The 15,100-nt window shown below is 51.3% G+C and overlaps 1 protein-coding gene across 3 annotated transcripts in view; it reads left to right on the plus strand.

Annotated features, from left to right (window-relative positions):
- LOC122364871 (CD109 antigen-like) overlaps nt 1-15,081 on the plus strand; it is a 38,283-nt gene extending 23,202 nt beyond the window's left edge. The window contains exons 12-28 of one of the 3 annotated variants that reach the window (XM_043335657.1): nt 181-302; nt 910-1,060; nt 1,409-1,463; nt 2,107-2,257; nt 5,472-5,589; nt 6,120-6,324; nt 6,700-6,866; nt 7,140-7,278; nt 7,647-7,905; nt 8,196-8,322; nt 8,721-8,982; nt 9,290-9,492; nt 9,918-10,067; nt 12,442-12,620; nt 13,034-13,199; nt 13,444-13,546; nt 13,818-15,081. In XM_043335657.1, the coding sequence (XP_043191592.1) occupies nt 181-302; nt 910-1,060; nt 1,409-1,463; nt 2,107-2,257; nt 5,472-5,589; nt 6,120-6,324; nt 6,700-6,866; nt 7,140-7,278; nt 7,647-7,905; nt 8,196-8,322; nt 8,721-8,982; nt 9,290-9,492; nt 9,918-10,067; nt 12,442-12,620; nt 13,034-13,199; nt 13,444-13,546; nt 13,818-14,020 (2,760 nt within the window). In that variant the 3' untranslated portion in view covers nt 14,021-15,081. Of the gene's footprint in view, nt 1-180; nt 303-909; nt 1,061-1,408; nt 1,464-2,106; nt 2,258-2,586; nt 2,750-3,148; nt 3,405-5,471; nt 5,590-6,119; nt 6,325-6,699; nt 6,867-7,139; nt 7,279-7,646; nt 7,906-8,195; nt 8,323-8,720; nt 8,983-9,289; nt 9,493-9,917; nt 10,068-12,441; nt 12,621-13,033; nt 13,200-13,443; nt 13,547-13,817 lie in introns of all 3 variants that reach the window. The other 2 variants (XM_043335656.1, XM_043335655.1) reach the window with 2 other exon arrangements.
- Nucleotides 15,082-15,100: the final 19 nt, after the last annotated feature.

Genomic DNA, 15,100 nt, shown 5'->3' on the forward strand with positions numbered 1-15,100 from the left:
GGAGATAGCTGTGACCTGGCTGTTTTCTATTTTGACGAACTGCACGGAAGGTTTTTGATTATTTCAAATATTTTTACATGTCGATCTAAAAGCGCTAGTGAGTATTTGTTTGTTTGATGTTTGTTTTTATTTGTATCACGCCCGATAATTAATCGATGTTTCTCCATGTATATGTTTTAGGTGGATATTGAGCTGGGCGCCAACAAGGTCGAGCCCGGTCAGGAGGTGGACATCAAGATCAAGACGCGACCCGACTCCTACGTCTGTGTGCTGGGAATCGACCAGGCCGTCACCGTGCTCAAGTGAGATCAGGCGCCGTCACAGAGGCGGAACACATGTCTGATTCTGTGCCATGAAACTACCAAACATTCCACGCTAGCTGCGTGATCACGCTAGGAACTGCTGTGTTACAGTTGTGTGTGGGTAATGAGAGTATCTTATTGATGCGGTTTTGTGTTACCGTTTTCTCAGGTCGGGTAACACTATCACCCATGTTTGGACGTTATAATGTGTCACTAATACGTACCTCTCTCTGTGTTACCGCTCTATCAGGTCGGGTAACGACATTACCCAGGCGGACGTTACAATGTCTAACTCTCTGTGTTACCTCTCTATCAGGTCGGGTAACGACATTACCCAGGCGGACGTTACAATGTCTAACCCGTACCTCTATCTGTGTTACCGCTCTATCAGGTCGGGTAACGACATTACCCAGGCGGACATTACAATGTCTAACTCTCTGTGTGTTACCGCTCTATCAGGTCGGGTAACGACATTACCCAGGCGGACGTTACAATGTCTAACCCGTACCTCTATCTGTGTTACCACTGTCAGGTCAGGTAACGACATTACCCAGGCGGACGTTACAATGTCTAACCCGTACCTCTATCTGTGTTACCGCTCTATCAGGTCGGGTAACGACATTACCCAGGCGGACGTCTATGAGGAGATGGAGAGCTACGACTCGGGCCGCCGGCCGGACGGTCTGCCCTACCTGGAGAGGCAGAAACGGTCGCTGTTCTTCTGGCCGGGCACCTCCACCGCCAGTCAGGTGTTCGAGGTGAGTTTCACTCGGGGTTTAGCGTCACTCAGGTGATCTACTAATACAGAAGTGAACTCTTGTGTTCGCCAGGTATTGTAATGACTATTTCTAGGTGAGTTCGAACGCCAGCAATATAGGTTAGGTTAGGGTTAGATTCAGTGCTAGAACCTGAATACCTCAGCTGATCTGACACGCCGCTTTTTGAAATAAAACATCGATGCTGCGATGACTTAGGGATCGATCATTAGATGATAAGCTAGTTGTTTTGGATGTGTCATGCGGAGACGTGGAGCTTACGTGACTGAGCATATTTTTGACCGACGAATGACTGTCGTTGAATTTAAAATGGTGTTTTTATTATTCCAGGATTCGGGCGTTGTCATGCTGACAAACGCGTATGTGCACGAGAGCTTTCATCTGAGTGAGTACCTTTCTCAACGAGCACCCTATAGGCGTATGATTAGCGAGTCAGTTACCGAAAGTCCCTTATTAGTGTCATGCAATCGAGTCCGAGAGTCGTTCTGTCGTGTTTTTTAGGTGTAAGTTATGACCGGCATTAATGTTAATTAGCCCACGACTGTGCCTAGTAAAATATCTATCATGCTGGAAATTCATCACGTCATTCTATTTCGTGTCAGTTTCACTTATTCAGCTAAAAAGAGGCCATTACCTGTGATATTTTTCGCGACTTTTTTAAAAACTTCGGCTGCTATCGTCAAAACGATGTCGAAAATTGGCAAGTGAGATATCATTGTTTTTATCATGTTTACCGTAGTGTCCTCAATAACTCAATAGCTCACCATGATTATCCGTTTGTTACTTGTCGTACCAGTCTGCTGTGTTTGTATCTTTGCCCGGTGAATTCACATTCCCGTTCAAAGTTCATTTTGACTATCCACTGTGTCAATTTGTCGTGTAGTCCCACTCAGTTTATATGTCAGTGTCTGTCTATATGGATGTCTGTATGACGGCCGCCCGCGGCAGTGTGGTACCGCACACTCAGTCTGTATGTCTGTCTGTGTTTGTGTGTGTCTGTATCTCTGTATGACGGCCGCCCGCGGCAGTGTGGTACCGCACGCTCAGCGAAGACGACCTGGTACCCATGGCCAGCGAGCCCGGCTCGGTGGGTCCGACCGGGCCGCCGGCCGACGGCGCCGACACCCGCGTGCGCTCCAACTTTGTAGAGACCTGGCTGTGGACGAACGTGACCGCGGGGTACGTCCGGAGGGGGGTCACGAGTCTGACGCACACACCGGGACGGGCACCGACGCATGCCCCCCCCCCCCCGTCTGTCCCCCCGTCTGTTTGACACCCCCACCTACCCCGGCCCCGTGCCGGGCGCATTGTCCGTGGTGTCTGCGGTTCCTTCTGCTGCCTTCACTGACCGCTCTCTGAGACTGCGTCTGCTTGTCTGGGAGTCTGTCGGCCGGTTTTGGTCTCACGGGATGACCCGACCTAACACACAGACACCACACGCCCGGACGGCCGATCATACCCTCCTGTAACTCTCCCGGCCCGCCGCTAACTCTCCGCGCTCTGTGCAGCCTACTACAGGTCGGCCGGCGCCGGCGCGGGACCCCGCCCGCAGCAGGGACCGCCCCAGTACCTGGCTGCTTTCGGCGAGGCTCCCAGCGACAGCAGCGCCTCTGGTGGCCGGCTGCGAACTAACTTTCCCGAGACGTGGCTCTGGACAAACACGGCTGCCGGGTACATATAACGCTGCGCGCGCCGCTCTAACCGCTGCTAATGGGAGGGAAAGCGACCGAGGACAGATGGAGAGACTATGACGATGGACGGAATGACGGAATCAAGGAACTTCTCGATACGAGATGACTGCGACAGACGGAAAGACGGAAACGATAGACGGAGACGAAAAGGACGAGAGAGACGGACGGTGGGCTGACGAAAGGCGACGGAGTGGAACTGGGGAGCTGAGATGACCGGCAGACACCACCAGACGCTGCAGTACCCCGACAAGACTTGCTGACACACTCAGCTACAATCCGACCCGCTGATTCCGTCTCCCATCCCGGCCGGGCCGCGGCGCCGGTGCTGCCGCCTATCGGTGACCTCTGCGTCTGTGTTTTCGGCCGTGTCCGTCGGCAGCTGACGGCGAGGAGGGCGCCGAGATTGGTAAGCGTCCCAGCTCGCGGCCCATCCGCCCTCTGGTCTATCGGAACGAGAGCACGGAGCTGCGTCCGGACCGCGGGCCGGGCATCGAGTACCGGCCCGTCACCCGGCCGCCGCTGGCCGGGCCGTTCGCGTTTTTCACGATCCCGCCGCCGTTCTACCATCACCGGCGGGTCAATGTGGTCAGGGACCCGCCCAACACGTGGATCTTCGCCGACGTGCCGACGGCCGGGTAAGGCCCGCCGCCAGCGGCAGGAGGTGCGCGCTGCTGACGCGGGCGGCCAGCGCGGTCCGCCGGAGGTGGGACGCTGCTAACGCGGGCGGCGGGAGCATGGTGTGCAGAGGCCGGCCAGGTCCGCGGCTCTCACCTCTCGTCAGCGCCGGTCGTCTCACCTCTCACCGAGATCTCACCAACCGCTGACACCGCCAGAGTTAACCAGCGCCGCTAAACCTCCGTCGGAAATCTCACCGCTCACCAAACATCTCTCCTAACGCGCTAATTCTACGCTTTTCTCCTCTTGGCTCTCCCCTTAACTAGCAATCTCAGAAAGCTCCTTTCTCTAAATGAACGTTTCTCTGTTCAAATACCCAGACAGGGGCTGAGGAACCTCTCCGTCTGTTGTCTGATCGCCAGTGTCCCGCCTGGCGACTGAATCCCCGTGACTGCTTGCAGACACCGTGCCGCTAATGGCCACCCCGGGCAAAACGATAATCCGGCCACCTCTAAAACGGCCGCGGCCCCCTCCGCCACCACCGCAAGACTTCGCGTTCCGTCCCCGTGGATATACCCCGCGAGTGTGGATCTTCAACGATACCAACTCAGGGTAAACCTGACTGGATCGCGGGCGGATCGCGAGCGGATCTATGGCTGGATCTATGGCTGGATCTATGGCTCATTTCTAGGGAGCTCTGGCTGAATTGTGGAGGCTCCGCTGTGGACCCGAACTGGATCTCTGGTGGATCTGCGGTGGATATTTCACAGACCTCTGAGGGAAATAGAGAGGTCTTCTGAGCACGCGCTGGCGAGAGATGGGCTAGACTTGCATCTAGCATGCGCCACAGACCTTTGCCGCCATTGGTAGAATGGCTAACGGGACTCACATTCGTCAACTAACAAAATTATACACTCTCGGAGGTTTACTTCCACTGCCACAGACAATTTGCGACTATTATTTGCAATGGCTGATTGGCACACCCGAAATTTTAGATGTTCCAAACACAGTAGTGCTGGTTTTTATTCTGAGAGCATCGGCATGATCCATTCTAAAAGTTCCGTGCACGTCAGCTCAGTAACTAGTTTGATTGAAAATCCAATAAAGAAGTCTGCATTGTGCATGCTGGATGGTTGAAATGCCGTGCAAACAGGGCTATTATCTATACATAATCCCCCTTGTCTAACCATCATAAAGGTCCGAAATAAAATAAATCCACATTAATACTGGTTGTTTGCCTGTCCGGTTTCACTCTCTGTACCCTAAATCCTCACCTACCAGCCCTTTCCTTTTTTCATGACAGTCGACTGAATCAACGTCTCTTTGTACCCTCATTTATTGTCGGCGAATGTTTAGCCAGCATGTCCACCCAAAACCATATGGTTCCTTGGCCTGATTTGCGATCTGTTTGTGTCTTTTCAATCGTAAGTGTCTATTTATCATCAACACAAACCGTTTCTTGCGAAATATTACACAACTTCTGCGTTGCGCTTGCGTCAAAAGTCCATGAACATTCCTAATAAAAACATTTATACCGTCTTCCCATTTCGGTCGATCTGCCTCACTTCTGCAACTCTCACCCGTCACTCGTCCCTGAGAGGTCCTCTCGCTCTGATAACCCTGAGGTGCACGGAGGCCCGACCTGTTGTAAGGCCCTCTCCCTCTGATAACCCCTGGGGTGCACGGAGGGCTGATCTCGGTAGGATGGGAGGTGCATCTTGTCGGTAAGGTATACTCGACTACCCTGTTAGCCTGGTCCGGACGCTAATGCTTCGCTTGCCACTGGTTCAGAAACTGCTAACTGTGCCCGCTTTCCGTGTTGGTGTAACAATCGTGTACTCACATTCGGGTCACTAACCCGTGTACCACTTTGTCATATATTTTTTTGAAAATAATGTATATTCATTTGTACAAAACGCTAACTTTAACGTAAGCTATTTGTATTCACAATTACGATTTGAAAATACCGTCTTGAAATTCTTATCGACACTATTTTCAATTCAATCGATAACCATGTATCATTTCGCCGATATCTCCGGATATGTGTCCCCTCAACACTCTGCCTGACCTGACCTGACCCGCCCCAGAACGCTGGGCGAGGTGCGTCTGCGTGAAACGGCGCCCGACACCATCACCTCGTGGATGATCTCCGCCTTCTCCGTGGACAACCTGTACGGCCTCGGCGTCTCCGAGCGGCCGTCGAAGGTATGTTCAGGAAGATACTATCGACATAAAGAAACTGCAACTCACAGTAGAGAGGTGTTACTAAGACACGGAGACTGCAACACACAGCAGAGAGATATCACCAGTACATGAAGACTGCAACGCACAGTAGAGATAGCATTAGTTAATAAAGCCTGCAACGAACGGTGCAGAGATAACACCAGTGGAGACTGCAACACACAGTAGAGAGATAACACCATTATATGGAGACTACAACACACAGTAGAGAGAAAACATCAACATATATGGAGACTGCAACACACAGTAGAGAGATAGCACCAGTATATGGAGACTGCAACACACAGTAGAGAGATAGCACCAGCCGATGACAGAGCTAACCGTGCAGACCGAGTGAGCTAATAAACTGGACAACGGGTATGCTAGCTTCGTGTTATCTGAACTGTAAGTGACTCATGTCCATGATGGTCCATAAGTGGCCTGTATTATAGCTCAATACCACAGTTGCGGCGCCTCCACAGCCGCCCTGACGCCCCCCCCCCCCCCTCCCACAGCTGCAGGTGTTCCGCCCGTTCTTCGTGTCGCTGAACCTGCCGTACGCCGTGAAGCGCGGAGAGGTGGTGGGCATCCAGTGCGTCGTCTTCAACTACCACCAGGCGGACCTGATTGCCGAGGTGACGCTCGAACACCAGGGAGACCTGCAGTTCACCAGCTTCAGCGACGAGGCCGATAATGAGGTGGAGGGCGAGGAGAAGAAAGGTGAGAAAGATGGGGCTTCACGGGATAGTTCTGTATCGATACTGTCAATGATGATGTTAGAATGCAACAGAATAAGGACGAATCAATATCGGATTATTTAGCGTAAAGCTATTTTCTGCTACTGAAATTCAGAAAGTTTTTAGATAATTTATTTCATGATATTTTAAAGCCTAACTCAATGAATCTCTGATGTTTATTATGAGTTCATGTACAGAATTCATGGCCTCTCAAAGGTGTTAGCTCTTACCGCCCCCATCTTCTCATCAGCCCTTCGGTGAATAATCAAACAACTCTCCCACTTCTCCTGTCTTCTCATGAGCCCCTCCCTGAACATCAAACAACTCACCCCCCCCCCCCCCGCTCTCCCCCTCACAGCGCCCACTCTGGAGCTGTTTATCAAGAAGCAGGTACTGGTGCCTAAGAACGACGGCGCTAGCGTCACCTTCATGGTCATACCCCAGACGCTCGGCCACGTGGACATCAAGGTCACGGCGCGCACCAGCGTCGCCGGAGACTCCGTGCAGAGGAAGCTGCTCGTCAAGGTGGGTGGGTGAAGGACGTGAGAGAAAGGATGGCCGCTCTGTCTGTGGTATTGAAGGTGGAATAGACTGATAAGGTGCTACCTTTTCCGTTGGGAATACTCTAGAATACGAGTTTACACATGACCATTCGTTAAATTTCAATGGACTTTCACAGCAAACATGATTCATGTACCTAATAGCTTTTCAGCTCCATGTCTGACTTGATCAACTCAGGCATTAACCTCACCCTTCTGACTGCACCGACTGACTGTATATACCGTCCTCTGTTCCCAGCCGGAGGGAGTGCCCCAGGTGATTAACACGGCCATGCTGGTCGACCTGCGGAACACGGACCGGTTCAACAGCTCCGTGCCCATCAAACTACCGCGCAGCTTCGTCAATGGATCCAACTCGGTCGAGGTCTCCGTCATCGGTGGGTGTTCCGGGACTGTACGGCGGGCGTGAGGCTGTATAGTCCGCTGGAAAGTGTGGACGGATTATATGACAATTTTAAGCATTGCGCGATGTGATGTTGACCTTTAATGGTTCCGCTTCTGCTGTTCTATTGAGAAAATCTCGTTTTCGAGTCCTGCGGCACAGTATAACTTCAGGCGCTTACTACTAGCGACATCTATAAGGATAAATGTAAACCAACTTGTTTTGCGGTACAGCCTACCTCTCAACGTCATGGGAAGGCTTATCTATCGGTTACAAAGAAAATTAATACTAAACAGTGCGGTGAAGTAAGTCCGTTTCACCTTATCGTCACCACTCTCTGACTGTCATTTCCTCCTGTCGCAGGTGACATTCTGGGCGGCAGCGTCGGTAACCTGGAGAGTCTCATCCAGCTGCCGTACGGCTGCGGCGAACAAAACATGCTGCGCTTCGTGCCCAACATTGTGGCTCTGGACTACCTGACCGGCTCGGGTCAGATCACGGCCGGTCTGCAGGCGCGGGCCGTCGGAAACATGCGCACAGGATACCAGCGCGAGCTGAGCTACCGCAGGGAGGACGGCAGCTTCTCGGCGTTCGGGGACAGGGATGACGCCGGATCCACATGGTGAGAGGGGACGGGAGTGGACTGCCTTCTTGGGATATGTGTGGATTTGCATTCATTGCATATGCAGACTGCCACTTATGTCTTGAGTGCTTAGGTAAATGCGACAAAGTGAATTATCAGTATGCGCTGGAAGACGTTTGATCATTTTTTATCGGACCCCACTTGGAGGGCATGACCATTTTGCTCATGTTCCAACAGCTGACCTGACTGGACCTCTGGCTGAACTTCTGACCTTTGACCCCTGACCTCTAACTCCTCTGGACCCTGACCTCTGACCCTGTCTCTCGCAGGCTGACGGCGTTTGTAATTCGCTCGTTCGCCATGGCTCGCGAGTACATCGAGATTGACGGCAGCGTCATGGAGCTGGGTCTCAAGTTCCTCGCTGATAACCAGGCCTCCAACGGATCCTTCCCAGAGGTCAGTGGCCGCCGCACAACTCGGACAGTGTAGACCTAGCGGCGCTGCTATTTGTGCCGATTTCGGCGAACGGGAAACAATGGTCTTGTCGACCGAAAGGGCCTAACCCAACAAAACAAACAAGCAAACAAAAAAAAAAAAAACGGGAAACAAATAGAATTTACTGTTTTGTCTGCATTGCTTTAACGTTACGGGACCTGGCAATTAACATCCCAGAGGCTGGGCGTTTTGACCCACGGAGCTTCTGTCCGTCTTGAACTGCCGGTCTCAATGCTGCTGTTAACCTCACTCAACCCACCCCGGTGTATGTTACATGTCTGATCGCTGCCTGATCCCCGTCTGCTTCCCCATACGCTAAGAGTCTGACCCTGGTCCTCCTCCCCTCCCCCTCCCCTCAGGTGGGCCGCGTCAGCCACCAGCCGATGCAGGGCGGCTCGGCGCGCGGCGTCCCGCTCACCGCCTTCACGCTGCTCGCCTTCCTCGACTCGGAGGAGGGCAGCCAGTTCAGCAACGCCAAGAACAACGCCATCGACTACCTGGTCAGGAACATCCCCACCGACCCGTACGAGCTGTCCGTGGTGGCCTACGCGCTGGCCAAGGCCGGACACCCGGGGGCGCCCGGCGCGCTGGCCCGCCTCAGCCGGATGGCCTCCGAGGAAGGTGAGACGGAGGGCCGCTGTGCTGGGAACATCGGTGGTATCATGACCGCAGAATCATTGGCGCTTCACTGTTAAACTGATTTTGTCACACGGGTATGATTTGATGTTTTGTTTTGTTCATGTCATCGCGACTGAAGCAAGAGCAAAGATTCAACGACAGAGGCAAATTAATTCATATCAAATACCGTTCCTATCCCGCTGTTTCGTGTTGCTCCGTCATTGTCGCCTGTTCTCGGCTCAATCCCGTCATTGCTGGCGTGTTCCAAGTTCTGTTTACATTGCGTGTTCTGAGTTTTGTTCTCTGTCAGACGACATGCGTTGGTGGGAGAAGCCTCTGGAGTCTCTGAAGAACACGTCCTTCTGGTACGGCCGGCCGCGCCCGCTGGACATTGAGATGACGTCCTACGCGCTGCTCACTTATCTGGAGCGGGGGGAAAGAGAGGAGGCGCTGCCCATCCTCCGCTGGCTCATGAGGCAGCGAAACGACATGGGAGGCTTCCAGAGCACACAGGTGAGAGTTGGGTGGAAATTACGCTTTTTACAAGTTACGCGCTCCGATGCACTTACCGTGCAGAGATTTCGAGGGGAAAGAAGATATTTATTACAGAGAGTGTTTTTGTTCTACATCACCACAGGTGACTGAGATGTGAGGCGACTTGTCAGCTCTTATTTAGGACTACTTTCACTCACAACCGACACATATGCATTTTAGTTAAATTTCTCCGTATGGTGACTTCAACAAAGTTACAGAAAGTTTCGGCGACCTCACTGTCTGTGGCCATTCTTACACTTCACAGTCAATAGTAGCCTGACAAGTATCAACCCTTCTGGTATGAATCGCAAATATGTATGTGCATTGGATCAAATGACACCCTGTAGCCTGTATCCCCACCCGGTTTCGCCGCCTGCCCTCACGCCCATCTGCCTCCCCCTCAGGACACGGTGGTGGGGATGACTGCGCTGGCAGAGGCCGCCGACGCTCTCCAGTCTGCCGACACAGACGTCTCGGTCCGGTTCATCTTCGGGCCGCGCGGCAAGAACATGCGCGTCACACGATCCAACGCGCTCACCGTGCAGAAATACGAGGTACGGACCGTGCGGTGTGCGCGGGACGGGGGGAGGCTTCGCATATCGTATGCCATTTAACATGACCTCCGTTATTTGATAACTTGGTTCTGTTCTTACCTTCAATATCGCCTGGCCTTTGACCACTTATTCTCTTATTTGGCTCGTTCTAACCTATCTGATGCCCATTTGACCTTATCTATCTGAACTAGTGATGTCAATTTCAGAAATTTTGGAAACCAATACCAAACCGATACCAACCAAAACCACTGAGAGTATACCAAAACCGAACCGATTTTCAGAAATAGGGGGAAATACCGACTAGATACCGAAATCAGGGTATTATCAAACAAATGCTTCAAACTTTCTCAAGACATAGGTATGATAAGCCTTGAAAGGTACCTAATACTTTGAAATAAGGTTACAAAAACAAATCAGGCAATTTCTTGATTATTTGCATTGCAAAAAATACATTTATAACTTATTTTGTAACTATCAACAAATATTCAGGTCAGTTATTTTACTGGAATGTGGATTCAAGTCAACTGCATGAGGTGTTAGGAAAATAACTTGAACCCTGAATCTTGTCCATGCCTGAACCATCAAACCTTCTTTCAATTCAAGTCATTCATTTCGAGTCCGGTCAAGACAGGGTTAAGTGTATTATCATGATCCAAAAGTGGTGACCCAATTGACAATGATGGGCTACACCTTGTGCTACACCATTAATGTAAACAAAGCCCATGATACCTACAGTTCAGCCCAAGTAGCATGGTGATTGGTGACGATACTGACGCAGCCAATTTTTCTTCATCCACAAATGTGTAACACAACAAAACTTGATAAATAATTACTTACGAGGCACACTGATAGATAGCAGACACCACTGTAATGATATCGCGATGAAATCTTAGTAAAATGTCCATAATTTTACGGAGGAATTGACACACGTCACGTGTCATCTCTTCCATAATGGCGGCCTTACAGGCGGCGGCCATTTGCATTAATGATTAAACTGTATAAAATAAAGTTTTCTTTTCTTTTTTGCTTATAGTCCACTTGAATCAAAATTTCTTGTATAAATTTTGACATCTTAAAATTAATTCAAGAAAGTTGTAGGCCGCTTTCGCTGAAAAATGAAGTACCAGAAAAAGGAGCTATATCGGTTCCTCAACCTGGCGCAGCTGCGGCATTGAAATGTTTTAGATGTGTTCAGTTTTGAAACTGCTGTGTGCGAGTCAAGCCAAAAGCCAATTATATTTTATGAAGCTTATGATTAAATTGCTAGCGATCTGTATCTGTTGAGAGAGCAGAAAAGAGAACACTAATTGAAGAAAATAAATTATCCACAGGATCATGACAGCATCGCTCACTACAAGGCTTTTTGAAGTTGAGCGAAGTCAAAGTTGAAGATTTGTGGGGTGATGCGGGTGATGATGAAGTGACAAATGCTGCCTAAAATATTAAATGATAATGGTGAAGCTAGTGCTGTATTTAACAGGGTTTTGGATAATGTAATTGCATTGCAGTAAAATGGAAAGGAAGACAAGGTCAAGGATCAATCACAGACTCCTCAAAACAAATTCAAATTTGTTGCTAATAAATGCTTTGGAAATTTTGAGAAAGGTGGTTAAAGTATGTTTTCCAGCATACAGTGAGTTAAACATTAATTCATGTTAATGTCTTGCACAATGGCTTTCTTTGTAGGATAATTATCCTCATGGTATTGGAATTTGCTAACACTGATAAGTTGCCATTTAACATTGGTAGACTGATGTATTTGATATTACAGTTGATGTGTTTGCCCATTTGTTAGGACATCATGTATTTGGGAGAAATGGGTCATGATTGCCATTTTTCTTCATCCAGTGTCATTTAGCAAAATCAAATTTGAGTTCAGAAGGTATATAAAAAATGCTTTTCAAATATTTTATGACAGTAGTTGATTTTCATGATACCGACAAAATACCAAATGCTTTTAGTATATAATACCGAATACCGAATCGGTATTGGTTCGGTATCGGTATACCGAAATATTGGTAACCGATTGACACCACTAAATTCTGAACCCACATGACCATATCTGATGTTTTCAGTACTAACCCATCTTACCCCTGGTCAAGCTCATCTAGCCCCTCCTGTCCCGTATCTAACGCGCTCTGAACCCGCTCTGACCCCACATCAGACCTCTGTTCCGACCTGTCTGACCCTCCTGTGTGTCCAGTATGGCCCGGCTCCTGACCGCAGCTCTGACCCCTTCTGACCGCGGTTCTGACCCCTCTCTGACCCCGCTCTGCCCCCGTCTGACCGCAGCTCTGACCCCAGTCTGCCCCCGTCTGACCCCGTCTGACCGCGTCTGACCCCTATCTGACCCCGCTCTGCCCCCCGTCTGCAGCTGCCGGACCCGGAGGTGGACACGGTCGAGGTGGGTGCCACCGGCTCCGGACTGGCCGTCGTCCAGGTCACACACCGCTACCACGTGGACGTCACTGGGCCCGACCCGAGCTTCTTCCTCAGCCCCCGGATGGACGGACTCAGCAACAAGCGGCACATCAAAGTCAGCGCCTGCACGGGGTCAGTAAGACGGCGGGCAGAGGGGGAGGGGGAGTACCGATCAGTGGGCGTGGGTGGTGATAGGACGCTTACACCGAGCGAAGGAGACGAATGTCTAGGCTCTCTTCCGTTTGTGCTGTTGTTGAGGCAAAAAGAAATAGAAATTCCTTTGTGAAAGCGTGTCAGGGCAGTTGAGATGTTGATATTATTGATGATTATCTGCTGCAAGAGTAAGTTACACGTTCAATGAAGCGCGATTCACTGTTTTTTTCTGAACTTTGACAAAGGAACAGTGCTGTCCAATCTGTCTGACGTTCCCCTCTACCCTCTGCAGGTGGGAGGGCGAGGGCGACTCGAGTAGTTAACATTGCGGTGTGGAGATCGAGCTGCCCTCCCTCTGTAATCAGTCTGACGTTCCCCTCTACCCTCTGCAGGTGGGAGGGCGAGGGCGACTCGAGTAACATGGCCGTGATGGAGATCGAGCTACCGTCCGGCTTCACCGTGGACGAACAGTCCATCCCCGGGCTGTACAAGTACCGCAGCGTCAAACGCGTCGAGACCGCCGACGGAGATACCAAGGTCGTCATATACTTCGACGAGGTCAGGGACGAGCTCATCTAGTTTGACCGGGAGGGACGCGGTCTGGGGCGGACATAGGGTCCAGAGGAGGTCTGGTGGGAGAGCTGGTCTGACTGCTTAGTGAGGGATGTAGGGTCGTGATGAATGAGCTTTGTAAATTGTGAACAAAAAATCGATATTGTTTGGTGGTTGCACAGTGAGGTATTAGATTACTGAGACTTTGCTTTAGACCTCCCAGTACAGTGTGTATCCATCCTTGTTACAGATTTCCCAGTACGAGACGTGCCCCACGGTCCTCGGCTACTACACGGCCAAGGTGGCCCGCCAGAAGAGGTCGGCAGTCACCGTCTACGACTACTACGACCCGAGTAAGTGACGGATGTGCCGGACCGGACGAGCCCCGGGGTGGGGAAGTCCTGATCGACATACCAGCATTTTGTGTTGGCTCTGATGATGGAAGCATAAGCATCGATTTAGCGCATCGCGACTTTTTGTCATGCGAGGTCATCTAGGTTGAGCGCTTTTATATTCGTCCAAGGTATGATTTCATGTTATACTTTGGTCGCCACAGGGCTTCTGGTATTGTCCACGTCGCGTCTCACCTGCCCAGTCAAACTCACTCTGGTCTCCGCCCCACAGCCCGGATGGCTCGTCAGTTCTACCTGCCGATCCAGGCGACCCTCTGTGACATCTGCGAGGGCGACGACTGCGACCCGGTCCAGTGCGCCCAGGAGTCCGAGACGTCTGGTCAGCAGACCGGAGATCCGGACGCCGCCGGTACCATCTCCCTTCAGTGGCCGTCACTGCTCGTCGCAACGCTAGTTTTGGCCGCCGGCCGGTAGGCGGCGCTGGCGATGGGTGGATAGGGGGCGCTGGCGTCGTGTGATTCGCTAGTTGGCCGCTATCACCCGCCCGCTGTGAAAGACACTACTGTGGTGAAAGGCGAGAGGATGGTCTGGTGACTGAATGTGACAGACTGAGCTCGGTCTGCTGACTGAATGTAACAGTCTGCGATCTGGTTGACAGTCGACTAAGGTCTGATGGTCGTTTGACCGAGGTCTGTTGGACAGCTAACGGGTTTGTGGCGTAAAGACGCCGCAGGCCGTCCCGAGGGGACGGCGGCAAGACGGTGGCAGAGTGAATCCGTCCAGATATGAGCTACTGTATTCATCCGTCCAGACATGAGCTCTGACTGTATTAATCCGTCCAGATATGAGCGAGAACAGTGTTAATCCGTCCATTTACGAGTACGGGCCCTTGTGAATCCGTCCAGAGTTGCAGTGGCGCGCAGTTGCGCTGGGATTTCGCACAGTGTGTGTAAGTTACGGCTGACGTGGGCCCCACTGCGATGCCTTGTACACGGGGTAGACTGATGTTGGTCGTTCACCGCTTCTGAGAGAGAGCTGTGCACGACAACCAAAGGAACCCATATATTATCTGCCGCTTACAGTTTACTAGCGGTGGTTGTCGCCGATATACCGCTAACATTCCAGAATGTCGCACAATAGCAGGGGACCGCGCAGGTCCCTGTTGTCTGAGTATAATTACCTGTCCTCGCGCCATCGCACACTCACAGAGTAACCGCCACTGGTATGTGCCGCCGCGGAGCTTGATGTCTAACTCGTTGCGTTGTTATGTTTGCGGTATCACAATCACCCTTCATTGCCCCCCGGCAGTGTCGTCTCTTATTCACCTAACACCGCGGCGCTATTCACTGGGCTGCGTCGTCTGCACGTTGTACTATTGTTGGGGGTAGCGGGCGGGGGGAGCCCGCCGGCCCGGGTGGACTGGGGAGCGCCAGGGGCGCCAGACTTTTTACTGCGAATTGTGAGTGTATGAGGGCTGTTTTTGGCCCGTATTTATAACAAATGTGACTGAATAATAAACTTGTGAAATGCCCAAATACTGCGGGTTTGGTATTC

Source organism: Amphibalanus amphitrite, unplaced genomic scaffold, assembly GCF_019059575.1.
Source record: "Amphibalanus amphitrite isolate SeventyFive unplaced genomic scaffold, NRLGWU_Aamphi_draft 000704F_arrow, whole genome shotgun sequence".
In the NCBI taxonomy this organism is placed as follows: domain Eukaryota; kingdom Metazoa; phylum Arthropoda; class Thecostraca; order Balanomorpha; family Balanidae; genus Amphibalanus; species Amphibalanus amphitrite.